This window comes from Macaca thibetana, chromosome 16, assembly GCF_024542745.1.
Source record: "Macaca thibetana thibetana isolate TM-01 chromosome 16, ASM2454274v1, whole genome shotgun sequence".
In the NCBI taxonomy this organism is placed as follows: domain Eukaryota; kingdom Metazoa; phylum Chordata; class Mammalia; order Primates; family Cercopithecidae; genus Macaca; species Macaca thibetana.
The window spans coordinates 34,664,150-34,679,911 of record NC_065593.1 but is presented as its reverse complement, the minus strand read 5'-3'; the positions used below and the strand labels follow the sequence as shown (position 1 = coordinate 34,679,911).

Below are 15,762 nucleotides of genomic sequence, written 5' to 3'. Positions count from 1 at the left end.
TGGAATTCAATTTGTAGTCTCCTTTGAGAATCTCTCCTGATTTACAGTTAGCAAAGGAACTTCTTCTTTGGCAATAAAATTAGTTCCTAACTACTTCTTTATCATTTTCCATTTCTAAAAATATTTAATCACCATGCTTATTTTTCAGGTATTTAGGCATAGTATATTTTTTGTGTGAGTAGTAGGAAAAGTTTGGAGAAAGTTATAAAACTTTAGAAGTTGACATTGTGGTATGTTACCATTTGAACTTATAATTATAGCTTGTGAAAGGAATAGTGAAAAGGACTCAGCAATTCGCCTTTCTTTCAAGATCAAATCTTCGAATCCTTCATCCTTGAAAGAATTTAGACATGTCTTTATATAATGGAACAAGAGAGGGAATATAATTTATTAAACACAAGAAAAATTTTCTGAAAGTCCTTGGTTGCTGATGTTCTATTAGAACAGTTTTGGTAATTGTAGATTTGAAATGTATTTTAAACAATTGGCTACTGCACATGAAAATATTATAGCTGTCACATCCACATGTATCTCTTGTGTTTTTTTTTTTTAATGATAGTATATTTTTGCAGTTACTTGGGTTGGGTTTTCTTGCCTTTTCTTGAAGTAAAAGGACTCTGAACAGTTTCTAGCTTGGAGAAGAAGCCATTTCTTAAAGAGATTGGTTCTGGTACTGTGTAGCCACTTACAGGTCTTAGAGGTTACAGATTTTGGGAAGCTCATGTGTTTTATGTATTGATTTTCAGATATATTGGATGAGAATGAATATTATAAAATTTATTCTCTAGTTTCCTGGAGAAAAGGAAATCTCTGTCTATTTAAACAGCAAAGGGAAAAGAAAAAAGTCTTTGTGAAAGATAAACATGATCATTTCTTAGCAGGAAAAATACTCAATAAGAGATACAAAATTGTTTAATTTTATTCATCTAATTGTTTTAAGACCCTTGGATCAAAGGGTTTCAGAGAGAGGCCATAAAGTATTAGCCTGGTAATTCGATTGGGGGATATTCCGATCTCCTGACACTGCTGGCATCAGGATCCTTCCTCTAGTTTTCTTAGAGCATTGAAAGTTGCTGATTTTGATATAGGTAATTATCTTTTGTTATAAAGTAAGTGACTTTTTGAAGCCTTTGTTATATTACTACAATGAGTTTTTCTGTCTTCTTCAAATATGATTGTACCAAATCTTTTTTTTTTTGAGACGGAGTCTGGCTCTGTCACCCAGGCTGGAGCGCAGTGGCCGGATCTCAGCTCACTGCAAGCTCCGCCTCCCGGGTTTACGCCATTCTCCTGCCTCAGCCTCCCGAGTAGCTGGGACTACAGGCGCCGGCCACCGCGCCCGGCTAGTTTTTTGTATTTTTTTAGTAGAGACGGGGTTTCACCGTGTTAGCCAGGATGGTCTCTATCTCTTGACCTCGTGATCCGCCCGTCTCGGCCTCCCAAAGTGCTGGGATTACAGGCTTGAGCCACCGTGCCCGGCCCCAAATCTTTTATTTTATTATTTATTTATTTTTGAGATGGAATCTTGCTCTGCCACCGAGGCTGGAGTGCAGTGGCTGGTCTTGACTCACTGTAACCTGTGCCTCCCTGGTTCAAGTGATTCACCTGCCTCAGCCTCCCGAGTATCTGGGACTACAGGCGCGTGCCACAATGCCTGGCTAATTTTTGTGTTTTTAGTAGAGACGGGGTTTCACCACCTTGGCCAGGCTAGTCTCGAACTCCTGACCCCAAGCAATCCACCTGCCTCGGTCTCCCAAAGTGCTGGGATTACAGATGTGAGCCATGGTGCCTGGCCTGTACCAAATCTTTTAAATGGAAACTTTAATAGAAGATCGCTTCTGGAGAAATAATTTCTGTTTAATGACGCAAAGGAAAAATAATTAACTTTTAATTTCTACCTTATTCCCTACTTGCCTAAGTACCCATTGAAAACCATCTTCTTGGCCAGGTATGGTGGCTCACGCCTGTAATCCCAGCACTTTGGTAGGCCGAGGCGGGCGGATCACCTGACATTGGGAGTTCGAGACCAGCCTGACCAACACGGAGAAACCCCGTCTCTATTAAAAATACAAAATTAGCGAGGCGTAGTGGTGGACGCCTGTAAGCCCAGCTACTAGGAGGCTGAGGCAGGAGACTCACTTGAACCTGGAAGGCGGAGGTTGTAGTAAGCCGAGATCATGCCATTGCACTCTAGCCTGGGCAAAAAGAGTGAAAGTATGTCTCAAAAAAAAAAAAAAAGAAAAGAAAAAAGGAAGACCATCTTCTTGAGGAGTCTAGTCAAGTTCATAGATGTTATAATTTGTTCATATTACTTTACAACTTAAAAAACAAAGAAAAACATGTTTAATATAAAGTTAGCTGTGGTTTATAGTATTCTGAATTATGAAGTGAAAAACAGATTTAAGGTCCTAACTAAAGTCACTCTAGTGAGAAAAGTTTTCTGATACTAGTTCTTGATCTTTTGCTTTTGTTAGTACCAGTACTAGTGTAACATTTAAAGATAAGTAGAACATTAAATTATTCGTGCCAAATTCACCCTTTTTAAAAATTAAAAACTTTGAAAACAAAGTATCTAGTTGTAAAACTGTATAATAGCATCCCTTTCTATTTGAGAAAAAGGTATGAAAGATATGTATATATGAAGGTCAGTAAGTTATACACTAAATTATTTGTGATGGGATAGTTGATTTTTAAACAATATTTCTGTATTATTGTTTGAATTTTTTTGACCAAAAGGAAAGGTGAAATTAAAAGAAGTAGATGGTAAAGCTTTAAGTGGAATTGATGTTGAAAAGTATAACATCAAAAAGTAAGTTTTCTCAGCCTTGAGAAAAAGCTACTTTATTGGATTACTTTTATGCTTAGATATAATGTATCTATGTAGTACATAACAATGCATTGGGCCCTAGCATTCTAGTATTCACATTAATTTAACTGTATCATAAGGAAGATAAATAGTATAATTGAGCGAAATGATTGATGGTATGAAAAAGTAAATTAATTCTACTTGAGTTACCTTAATTCTTTTTGTATGTTAATTGATTAATATGATCATTGCAAAAGCCAAAAAAGAATTCAGTCAGAAATATCATGATATAATTTGCATTCCATTTTCTCTGTGACCATAAATTGTTGGATATTGCAACATATGTAACATAAACCACATGTCAGCTGTTTTCTGCCTCACTGTTGACAAGAGCCCCATTCATAACTCTTCTTTTTATCCTTTTAGTGAATAAGTAATTATTCAATATAGAAGGCAGGATATTTGGAACTGGCTATTTAATGTGGCAGCACTCTGTAATGAAATCTGCTGTTACTGGCAACCTGAGAGGAGAATGTAACAATTCCAGCATGGCTGTAACTTTATCTGCTTTGACTGACTGTTTATTTGGCACATCAGTGAACCTTTTATCCCAGTGAGTGACAGCTCCAGAAGGGTCACATTTACATCCATTCTATCATGTATTGTAATATTTAATGGCGGACAAGGTTGAGTGAGACTGGGAGTAATTTGAACTTGCTTTTCCACTGAGTTGAGGCTAAAAGACAGCTTGATCCCCAGTATTGTGGTGTAACATGCTATGACTTAGCATTTGTTTATGAAGGCTAATCTTACTGATTACAATAATAACAATAAAAAAAAATCAAGTAGAGTGCGTGTTCTACTAAATTAAAACTCTTTAGCACAAAGTCTTTCAAGTTACAATGCTATTTACCTTTTTTCTTTCCCCATCAATGACCACTTCTATAAATTAACCATTTTACACTATTTCTCTAAAATGAGACTTTGTTCTGTGTCATTTGGTGTAATAATTGAGACTTAGAAGGGAGTAGTTATTAAGAACCTGTGAGTTCTAATATATAGCATTAAACTTCTTTTTTTTTTAGTATTTGAGGATTTGGAAACAGAAGAGAAAATTCAGGTAAATTAAGTAGACTATATTCCTGATGTTCCATATGGTTTGTTTAAAGAGACATGTATATAACTATTTCAGTTCTGAAACTGAGTTACAAGTGAAATTGTCCGGGAAAAACTATCCTGGATGATAATTTTACGATGGGTTTACGTTCCATGACAGGTAATTGAATTTCAGATATACTTGTTCCACACGAGCAACCTGCTTTCATTATTAAATATTAATATTTTGCATTTATTTTCGTACCTTTGCTAAAGAAGAATTCCCTCTTCTTGAAGTTGTTAAGTGATACTTTAGATTCAACTTGATAATTCTATTCTTTTGTAAACTATATTTAAAAGCACTTCAAAAGCATTGGTGTATTAAGGAATATTTGAATGAACTATGCTGTGAACAAAACTATTAACTCTAAACTATAATACCACAAGTTCATATGAAGCCTAAGAAAAAATTAAAATTGTTCCTACTTTATCACTTTTATAATTTATGAAAGAGGAGAGTTAAAATGTACTCAAAACATTTGGAACTGGAGAGTTAGGGTGGTATGTTAGAAAGTGTGCAAATGTGGAAACATCATTTATAACTTTTAAAAGAATGAGGACCAATTTTAAATTGTATTTGTAGTTTTTTCTTTAATGGCAAGTTTTAGATACTATAATTTCTTGTAATTTCTCTTTATTTGACCATTGTGATTCATTACTTACAGGTTCTGATTCCATGTGAGGTTTGATAACATTTTTTTATGGTAGTTTAGATATTAGTTATCATTTCTTTCCTTTCTTACAGCCCCCTGGCCACTGTTCTAGGTGCTGTTGTTCTACTAAACAAGGAAACAGTCAAGAGTCGTCGAATACCATTAAGAAGGATCATGCAGGGAAATCCAAGATACCCAAAATATATTTTGGGACACGCACACACAAGCAGATTGCTCAGATTACTAGAGAGCTCCGGAGGACGGCATATTCAAGGGTCCCGATGACTATTCTTTCCAGCAGGGATCATACTTGTGTCCATCCTGAGGTAGTTGGTAACTTCAACAGAAATGAAAAGTGCATGGAATTGCTAGATGGGAGAAATGTGAGTAAAGTTATTTTGTTTTAGAGAAAAAATAAGGCTGAAAATATTTAAATTACTCAATATGTGTTTTGTATGTACATTTTAGTGATAATCAACTTCGGAAAATCAAATTAACTGCTAATATTGATATCTTTTAAAAAATAATTTTACCGTAAGAAAATCTTTAGTCAAGTTTTAAAGTATGGGATTTGGTCTTAAAGCTTGGGGATATTTAATTCCTTGAAGTTAATTTCTGTTGTAGTCAGATATCTTAGTTTCTTCTTTTAAATCCTGCTGCCAAAAATAGTCAAACTTGGATGATGTCATATGGGAGACAGAAGGGTTTAAATGATTTAGTCTAATTAGATCTAATTAATATACTTTACATACTTAAAAACTTCAAAAGCAGATAGTTTATTTAGGCTCTCTGTTCAGGCAAACTTTGGATTTTTTTAATTGAATGAGAAATATAATGATTATCCCACCTCATAATTCTGGTTAATACAAACCCCTCTTTTAAAAGTAATACTAAATTATTAACTTTAAAAAGATGTCATTGGTGGTTTTGAAAATTTCCAAGGCAATTAGAATAATATGAATTTGGGCTTGGTGGAAATAGAGAAGTCTTTCTTTCTAAAGACTTATATGACTTTCAAATAATTTTTTTTTTGGCAGTATTAGTTTGGGAGCCTATGTTCTGGTGTGACAGTTATTTTACTCTAAAATTGAAGTTGCAAGTATGAAATTATACCCCAAAATCAGTGAACCATAAATTGATAACTATGAAGTGACCAGTGATACTTTAATGTATTTTGAGAATTGTTTTGTTTTTCACTAGTATCTTTTTAGAGTTGGTTCTACACAAAAAACTGTGAGCTATAGCCCCCAGAGTTTCATTTCATTGATATATCACCCCTTATCATATAATGTGAATTAGTTATTTTGTTTTATGCTTTTTGTCCTTAATACTCTCTTTTATTAGATGAAAATGTATTTAAGCTTTATTTAGGGATAGTCAAAAGATACTTCAACAGATATTCAAACGAGATTATAAAGTATAAGTAGTAAGGTGTTCCAGTGGCAAAACTTGAGTGACTTGTTCAGAGCCAGGAGAGAATACAGAATTACTGAATCAAAGCCATTGTTGAAATTCTACAGTCATATTTATTTCCAAAGAGTTCTTTCTAACTAACTGAGGAACTGTGAAATCCCTTTACTCTGTATATTAAAAAACTTCTCTTCCACGAGAGATGAAAGTATGAAGTGTCAAGTGTTCAAAAACAATAAAATAAAGCTCTTTATAAAGGTAAAACTCCATAAATTTCATGCATGAGTGACTGCTTTCCATAGTGACTAAGTGATATGCTGAATTCCCCAAATGCTTCAAATTTACTTTTTGGCTATATAGCCTATGCAAGAAGACTTGCTGGTATTGTCACCATATTTTTATCTTTTTTTGTTTTACTTGTTATTGGGGAAATTATTGTGTATTTGTAAAAAATACATTGGCCGGGCATGATGGCTCATGCCTGTAATCCCAGCACTTTGGGAGGCCAAGGCGGGCAGATCACTTGAGGTCAGGAATTCAAGACTGGCCTGGCCAACATGGCGACACTCGTCTCTACTCAAACTACAAAAAATTAGCTGCACGTGGTGGCACGTGCTTATATTCCCAGCTACTTGGGAGGCTGAGGCATGAGAATCGCTTGAACCCAGGAGGCTGAGGTTGCAGTGAGCCAAGATCGAGCCACTGCACTCCGGCCTGGGCAACAGAGCAAGACTCTGTCTCAAAAACAAACAACCAAAAACATACATTGGTAAAATACATTGGTAAAAGCAATGATAAAGTGTAAGATTGTGTATTGAAGGCAGACAGTTTCATTTTGTGTAACCTAGAATCCTACAGTGCTGGTTATGTTTTTATTGATCTTTACTCATAAGTTTGAATCATGTTAAAATAAAAAGTAATTCAATAGACTTCAATGTTCTGAATTTTTCATTGGCCTTTAGTTTGTCTTAAAGTGAACAGGTATTTTATTTTTGAATATTAGTAATATGAATAATTGAAGATATCTGCTTGTGGTTTGCCTTGACCTAATTCTGCCTCAGAATGCTTACCTCATGGGCATACATGAACATCCTCTTTCTTGTTCTCAAGCCCCCTTAGTAATTTGGTATTGTAATGAGGCCAATTACAAAGTCACCGTAGGTGTCTGTGTTTACTATGACTGAATTACCAAAGCGAAATGATAAACAGATAACTGACAATTTGAATGAAAGTGTTTAAAGTGTGATAACACTTCAATTGACAGACTTCCTCAGGGTTGTGTTACACTGCTAAAATGGATGAGCTTTTCTGGTTTTACTATCAGCCTGCAGAGGGGTGTCATTCTAACTGCCCTTAAAGTGTAAACTTTCTGATTTTTTGGCTTGATCCAAGGCACATGTGTTTTTGTTCATTGTTTCTTTTACTAAAGTGCCCTTATACTGGAAAAGTATGCACTTATCTGTTAAAAGTTAATTTTTGTTTCAGTTAAGAAAAAATAATTTTAACTAGAGTTAGGAATGACAATTCTGAAATATTATTTTAGATATACATCTTTTTTTGGTTAAAATGAGACTTAATAGCTCATAGTCATAGACTCTAAAGGCACTTTGGTGATCATTTTGTATAAAGATAAGCTTTCAGAATCGTATGGAAGAAGCTTGGGATGAAGAAATGGTGAATGTCCTATTATTAAACTCAGTCTGTATCAAACTGAGTATGAAAGATGATTGACACATTTTTACCTGAATCACAGAATTTTAGAGCTGGAAGGAATTTTAGAGATGATATAGTCAGTGAGTCAGAAGGAATCTTACAAGCCTCTGGTTCAAATATTCTTTTGATGCTGAGTCACATGAGAAAAATGGGCCCTGAAGTTTGCTCAGTCAGACAAGTAATTAGCAAGGAGGAACCAGAACCCAAATTTTCTGATTCCTCATCCATTGCTATTTTGATTACACTAGAAACAAAATCCAAAGATGGCATTGAGGTAGGGAGAAGTTGACACAGTATGAAGAATAAGAACAGTAGAGGTTAGAGAAAGTAAGTGAAAATAATATAGAAAATGGCCTAAATAAATATAGTTAGATGAGTCCTTTCCTCCTAATTTTTATTTTTAATACTTTGAAGGACCTACAGGTAGCATCCTTTAACATGGCTGAATACAAAGCTTTAGGAGAACTGGTCCTCAGCTATTCATGTCTTGTCCTTTGATTTGCTGACATTCTTTTATAGGTTACGAATCTTCTATGGTTTACTTTGTTCTAGCAATATCTAGATACATTTGTGTATGTACTGATGTATTTATGTTTTGAAAACATAGATTCTCCTTTTAGATAATTCATAAATAAAAATACATATAAATATAAGATTTATATATATGCATATATGTGTGTGTATATATACGTGTATGTATATGTACACATGTATACATATATACATATGTATAGATATATATACATATATATGTGTGTGTATATATGCAGAGAGTATAGTTCATCCCTCCTTGGCCTTTCAAAGTGTTAGGATTATAAGCATGAGCCGCCGCACTCAGCCTGTAATGAAATTTTTTATTTCCAGTAATACAATGGCAAAGGACATTAGTAGATAACATAAAAGAAGACATTCAAATTACTGCTGAACCTTGTTAGACTATTCATACAATATTATGTTAAACCTTGCTAGAAACTATAAAATACAAAAAATATATGTGTGTGTGTGTATGTGTATATATATATATATAGCTACCTCAAAGTCTTTTATCCCTAATATAATTTATATATTTTATATATGGTTGTTTTTTGTTAAGGATAGCAAACTAGGAAAAATAAATATTTTATTTCAAAATCATTTTAAAATAAATATGTATAATTAATTAAAATAAAAGTGGCCCATTATTCTACCACTTAGTTTCAATGACAATTGTAAAAGAAAAGTAGTACATGTATGTGGTTAGAAAATGAAAAGAGAGGCTCTCTTTTTCTAGATCCTCCATCTCCTTAACCCTTTAAGGTAATTACTGTAAAATTTTATATATATTCTACCAGAACGTTTAAAAAATGTATTCGCTATAACATATGTGTATATATATTCTTTAAAAAAGCAGTTTACATGAATTTAATCATTCTATACACATTATGCAACATGTTTTTCTCACTTAACGTAGAGAGCCTAATCAACACATACACAAATCTCAATCATTTTTAAGGGCTAAAGTTTTTGTATTAATTTACCGTAACTTATTTAACATGTCCCTTATGGGTAGATATTTGGTTTATTTTCAGTTTTTTGGCTATTTAACAGTACAGGGTACATCTATTCACATTAATGGTAAACTTTTAAATTTTGGTAGTTTTTTGACAAATTGCCTATGTACTTCTACTACTAGAATTTTATACTTCTAAAAATATGTATACTTTTCTAATTTTATACATTTTTAATAGTATATGAGACACTCTTGTTAGGGCTGGGTTTTATCAAACATTTTATTTTTTTATTAATGCATGTAATGAGTATTTTTTTTTTTTTTTTTGAGACAGGATTTCACTCTGTTGCCCAGGCTGGAGTGCAGTGGCGTGGTCACTGCTCACTGTGGTTACTTTTTTTTTTTTTTTTGTAGAGATTGAGTCTCCCTATGCTGCCCAGCTGGTCTTGAACTCCTTGGCTCATGTAGTCCTCCGGCCTTGGCCTCTCAAAATGTTGGGATTATAGGCATGAGCCACTGTGCCCAACCTGTAATGAAATTTTTTTATTTCCAGTGATAGAATGGGGTGGAGTGCAGTGGCTCATGCCTGTAATTCCAGCACTTTGGGAGGCCGAGGCGGGCAGATCACTTGAGCTCAGGAGTTCGAGACCAGCCTGAGCAACATGAAGAAACCCTGTCTCTACAAAAAAGGAGCCATATGTGGTGATGCACTTGTGGTTCCAGCTACTTGGTGACTGAGGCACAAGAATCGCTTGAACCTGGGAGGTAGAAGTTGCAGTGAACCGAGATTGGACTGCGCCATTGTACTCCAGCCTGGGTGACAGAGTGAGACTCCCATCTCTGAAAAAAAAAAAAAGGTAATAGAGTGGCAAAGGGCATTAGTAGATAACAAAAGAAGAAACACAAATTACGGTTGAACCTTGTTAGACTATTCATACAACACTATGTTAAACTTTGCTAGAAACTGTAAAAAATACAAATTGAAACAAGATTCTGTTTTTTACTTTTAAAATAGAGATAAGAAAAGATAACGTCAGTGTTGACAAGGATGTGGGAAAAGGGTAATGCAAAACAGTATATACTTTCTGGAGGATAATTTCACTATATGTTTTCAAGAAACTTAAAAATACTTCGTAGCGTCTGATCCCATAATGCTATTTCTAAAAATATAGACTAAGAAAATATTTAGAAACCAGCATAAGAATGCTCACTGCAGCCTTATATCTAAAGTGGAAATTGGTAACAGTCTATAAGTCCAGTAATAAGAAAACTGGTTCATCAGCTATGGCACATTAATTCAATGTACATATATGAGCAGCAATGAAAAGATGCTTAGTGATGTCAGAAGATTTTCCTGGTATGATTTTTAATACACTAGCCAGAAAAAAATAAAGGGAATACAGTTTTATAAACATTTTTATTTACTGTGGCTGGATTGTTAGTAATCCTTAATGCCTGGGGAACATTTGCTTTGTTCTTGTTTTTATTACTATTTGGAGATAGAGCTTTGTTTTGTCACCCAGGCCGGAGTGCAGTGGCGTGATCATAGCTCACTGCATCCTCGAACTCCTGGGCTGAAGTGATCCTCCTGCCTCAGCCTCCTGAGTAGCTAGGACCACTGATGTACACCACCAATCCTGGCAAATTTTTAATTTTTTTGTAGAGACAGGGTCTTGCTACATTGCCCAGGCTGGTATCAAACTCCTCACCTAAAACAGTCCTTTTGCCACAGCCTCCCAAAGTGCTCACACCTGTAATCGTGCCTAGCTTGTTCTTGTTATTTTAACATTGTAGAGATATCCTTATATACACATGTATAGAAGAAATATGAAACGAAATACACCAAAATGTTCCTAGTGCATTCTTTGTGTAATAGAATTACGGATAGTTTAGGCTTTTTTTGGTACTCCTGAATTTTTTGTAGTGAATATTCTTACTTTCTTTTTTTCCCTCAGGACATTCCAACCTACCTACTTACCTTCCTTCCTTCTTGTTTATATTTGAATAAGAAATACTGTCACATGGCTCAAAGTTGAAAAAGTACAAAAGGGTCTACAGAGAAAAATCTCTCACTCCTGTGCCCAGTCACTTAATTCTCATCCTTGGAAGCAACCAGTGATACCATTGTTTTGTGAATCCTTTCAGAAATATTTCATGCCTAACATCAGTTTAATCAGAAAAAAAAGCCATAACAAACATACTAAAAAAATTTTTTTTTCAAGTTAATTTAGGGTATTTGGAGCTCTTCTGATTTGGAGTTCTATCTAAGTCTGAGTCAACCAGACTTCGTTGTGATTGTAGCTATGGTATTGTCTCAAAAAAGACAAAAAATTAGCCGGGTATGGTGGCATAACCAGTCAAATCTTAGCCTTGTGGCTTTAATGATGTTCCTCAAATTCTGAGATAAGCTTATTTTATTCCTTCTATTCCAATATTGGTTCACATTTCAGTTATGCATATTTGTTTCTAGGGAAAATCCTGCTATTTTTATCATGGAGTTCATAAAATTAGTGATCAGCATACATTACAGACTTTCCAAGGGATGTGCAAAGCCTGGGATATAGAAGAACTTGTCAGCCTGGGGAAGAAACTAAAGGCCTGTCCATATTACACAGCCCGAGAACTAATACAAGATGCTGACATCATATTTTGTCCCTACAACTATCTTCTAGATGCACAAATAAGGGAAAGTGTGAGTATATGTGTAAAAATTAGAACTTTTTTCCTACTCATGGGGATATAAATGTTGAATGTAAAAGCTTTTAGATGTTTTAATGTGTTTTTTTGCTTTAATTTATGTAAATAAATTTGTATAAACATATTAGAGTACTGAAAACATATCCTAACGTGTGTTAAAATCAACCCACTCATTTTAATTTCCAAAATAACAAGCAGTTTTAAGGAACATAGTGACTAAAGTGGGATTACAGCAGGATTTCTCTTTGCATTTATGAATATTCAAAAAGAATGATTTAAAAACATTTCTCTGAAAAAACTATGTTTTGAAGAACTTATGTTGGGAGAATAAAATTATGCCTTGTGAGCTTTTGAAAAGTGAACTTCAGATAATGGCATTTGTGTTTATTTGCCTGGTTCTTTTTAGAGACATGCAATTGTTAACAGCATAAGACAAAAAGTAAATAACTTGGCGTAGTCACTTGTTATTCCTGTCTTCAAGTCTGACTGCACAATTCATCTCAGCCTTCTATTTCTTTAAGACCCAAAGTAATAGGCATTATGTTTACTACCCCTTCTATCCTACCTTTTATTTGGTTATCTCTTAACTAGTTCTCTTCCTTCTGAGACACTGTGCATATCAATGCCAGGTCAGTTTTCCAAATGTTGCTTTTATTACATCCTTTTATCTGCTTCAAAATCTATTGCTTCCTTTGCTCATGAGATAAAGTTCATATTTCTTAAGCTTACACTCAAGATACTCAATAGTCTGACCTGAATCTGCCCCATTTGAATCCTTCAAAAATTACCTCATACTCCCTTGAGGATACCTTGTTCTTTATTCTTATCTTTGCTTTTGATGACACCTCTTGGGAATGCCGTGCCCACTCTTTGTCCAAATTCAAATCCTACTTATCTTTTAAACCCCAATATATTTCCTACTCGTCCATGTTTTTTTCATAACTTTTCAGCCTTCTTTGTATTCTTACTTCCTCAAAATAACTCATTGACAATTGCTTTGTGACAGTTCCTTGTATTAGTCAGTACTCTTTCTATAGAACGTGACACAAACCCACCCTAAGAAAAAATACTTGATTCTCTTTATTGTGATGGCTTTATTCTCAGGCAAGTTCTCACTCTTGCTTATGGAACAAAGATAACCATAAGCAGCTAACTCACCTGGAGAAAAGAGCATGACCACATATTAGTCCCTCCAGATTACTCTGGCCTAACATGGATCTCATGTCTATTCCTGAACCTGAACCAGTCACTGTGACCACAGAAGGATGGAATACTCTATTTAACTGACAATCCTGGGCCTTACCCCCATTGTGAAAGTGGGGATGTCCTTTGATTCACAGGTTAATAGTCCTGCCAGCATCACATGGGAGTTGGAGAAGAACAATTCTCCAACTCCCATGTTGGAGAAGGACTGCAGGACAGATTAAAACAAAACATATATGTTGTATTATGTTAGTATTTTAAGAGTCATTTTAATCTTGTATTGTTATTTTACTTTTAAAGGTTTTATGCTTTTAATCTTGTATTGTTATTTTACTTTTAAAGGTCTTATACTTAGTTTGTAAAATTATGTTGGAAACATTTTCATAGTGGGATTTTGTACCGTTCTGTGTAGCCAGTGGTACCTTGATCCAGGCTCACTTACTTATTTTTGGTGTTGTTGATAGGTTTGCAAAGTATTTTAAGAGTGAAAAATGGCAAAATCGGTAATGTATAGCTGACATTTGGTTGGCCATAGTGCTTCAGAAGTTTTATTTAAGACCTAGAATCAGTTGCTTATGTAATTGCATTTGCAATATTGGCCTATAGTGTGAATTTTTAAATGAAATACCTTGCCTGCTATTGTTAAATCTATTTTGCCAAATGTTTTACAAGAAAATTCTTTTGTCTTATAGATGGATTTAAATCTGAAAGAACAGGTTGTCATTTTAGATGAAGCTCATAACATCGAGGACTGTGCTCGGGAATCAGCAAGTTACAGTATAACAGAAGTTCAGCTTCGGTTTGCTCGGGATGAACTAGATAGTATGGTCAACAATAATATAAGGAGGAAAGATCATGAACCCCTACGAGCTGTGTGCTATAGCCTCATTAAGTAAGAATATTTGTCTAGTAGTGTATTTGTGCTGCCTTTATATGAAAAATATGTTTGATTATGCCAGAGTATTTTAAAGTCAGTACACTTTGGTTAACTAGGCTTCTTGGGAAATGGATTGTTCCTTGCCAATTAAGCTTTAAAAACAAGGCTAGTCCAACCTTTTGTCTTGTTCACAAGAATATAATGAACATAAGTGATTTAAGAAAATGAATAATTGTGAATCTTATTCCTAATTTGGCAGGATAATGTAATAGCCCCAAAGGATGTGTATAGGATATTGAACCTATAAATAAAACATGCTTTTAATTAATATATTTTAAAATTCTGGATCATGGCTTTAATGTATTGCTTTATTCTCCAATTTAAATAGGATTCTAGTTTCATGGGTTTTAATTAATCAAGATTTCAGTACTCTAAAATAATATATTTAGTACTAGCTTTATGAAAATTTACACTAGATAATTTTTTTTATTAGACATTAAGTTGTTGATCTAGAATCTTGTTACCATAGAAAAAAACTTCCCAACTCTGAATCCCATTTCATTTATTGTAGCATTTTTCTGTTTCCTTCATATTATACTTTAAAAAAATTTGAATGTTATACAGTCACATGGTTTGAAGATAAAATGTATACAAATTTGTATAGTAAAAACCTCCTTCCAGTTTCATCCCTGATCTGTTTAACGTCTGTGTTCTCCTAAACGAGTTTATCATTCAATACATATTACTCATTTATGAAACCAATATTAGATACATTTTATTGTCCCTCATTTTCGTCCAAATGATGGCATACTATACATGCATTTTTCTGCAACTTGCTTTTTTCAGTTCACAGTGTATTTTGGAGACCTTTCCATGTTAAGACCTAGAAAGCTTTCTCAGTTTAAGAAAAAAAGATAACTAGAATTCCATTAGATAGATATGCAATAGTTTATTTAACCAGCCTCTGATTAACAGAGGAGGTTGTTTCTAGTCTTTTGCTCTTATACTGCTGTAATGAATAACTTTGAACATACATAATTTCATTTGTATGCAAATATATCTATAGGAAAGTTTTTAGAAGTGGAATTGTTGGGTGAAAGCATAGACATATTTGTAATTTCAATAGATATTGCTAACATTTACACAATAGGTGGATGACAGGGGGGCTAATGTATGCTTCTACCAGCAATGTATAAGAGTATGAAAATTGTTTTCTTCTAGCCTGCTAGGTGAAAAGTGTATCCCAATGTAGTTTTAATATTCATTTTCCTTAATATGCATGAACTTAAGCATCTTTAAAGGCCATTTATATTTTCTTTTGTGTCAACTGCCTGTTGACATCTCTGTTCTTTTTTTGTTCTTATTGTGGTTCTTTTTCTTAATGATTTACAAAACCCCATTCATATATTAGGGAATTAAAATCTTTGCCTGCAATAAGAGTTGTAAATACTTTCCACCCCATTTTGCCATTTGCTTGTGTCTTTTCTGGTGGTGGTTTGCTATGCAGATTTCTGTGGTTTTTATTTTATAACATAGTTTGTTGAAAGAGTTGTCTATAGTTGCTAATTCTATTTTCTCACTTGACGTTCTTCCCTCATAGATCCTAGCAGTGTTGCTCTCTGGACAATTCTATGCAAGCTGTTCTTATCAAGATCACCAGTGATCTCTATATTGCCAAATACAGAGATTATTGTTTCTTTTATCTCAGCCAGTCAGTGGTGTTGGGTAGTTGATGACTACCTCTTTGAAAAGCATTTTT

The 15,762-nt window shown here is 34.1% G+C and overlaps 2 protein-coding genes across 7 annotated transcripts in view; one reads left to right on the top strand and one right to left on the bottom strand.

Annotated features, from left to right (window-relative positions):
* PTRH2 (peptidyl-tRNA hydrolase 2) overlaps nucleotides 1-15,762 on the bottom strand; it is a 1,137,200-nt gene that overhangs the window by 730,384 nt on the left and 391,054 nt on the right. The gene's annotated exons all lie outside the window — the stretch shown is intronic.
* BRIP1 (BRCA1 interacting helicase 1) overlaps nucleotides 1-15,762 on the top strand; it is a 176,950-nt gene that overhangs the window by 43,725 nt on the left and 117,463 nt on the right. For both annotated transcript variants that reach the window (XM_050764650.1, XM_050764651.1), the window contains 3 exons: nucleotides 4,707-4,997; nucleotides 11,697-11,918; nucleotides 13,819-14,018. In XM_050764650.1, coding sequence (XP_050620607.1) covers nucleotides 4,707-4,997; nucleotides 11,697-11,918; nucleotides 13,819-14,018 — 713 coding nt within the window. The remainder of the gene's footprint in view (nucleotides 1-4,706; nucleotides 4,998-11,696; nucleotides 11,919-13,818; nucleotides 14,019-15,762) is intronic.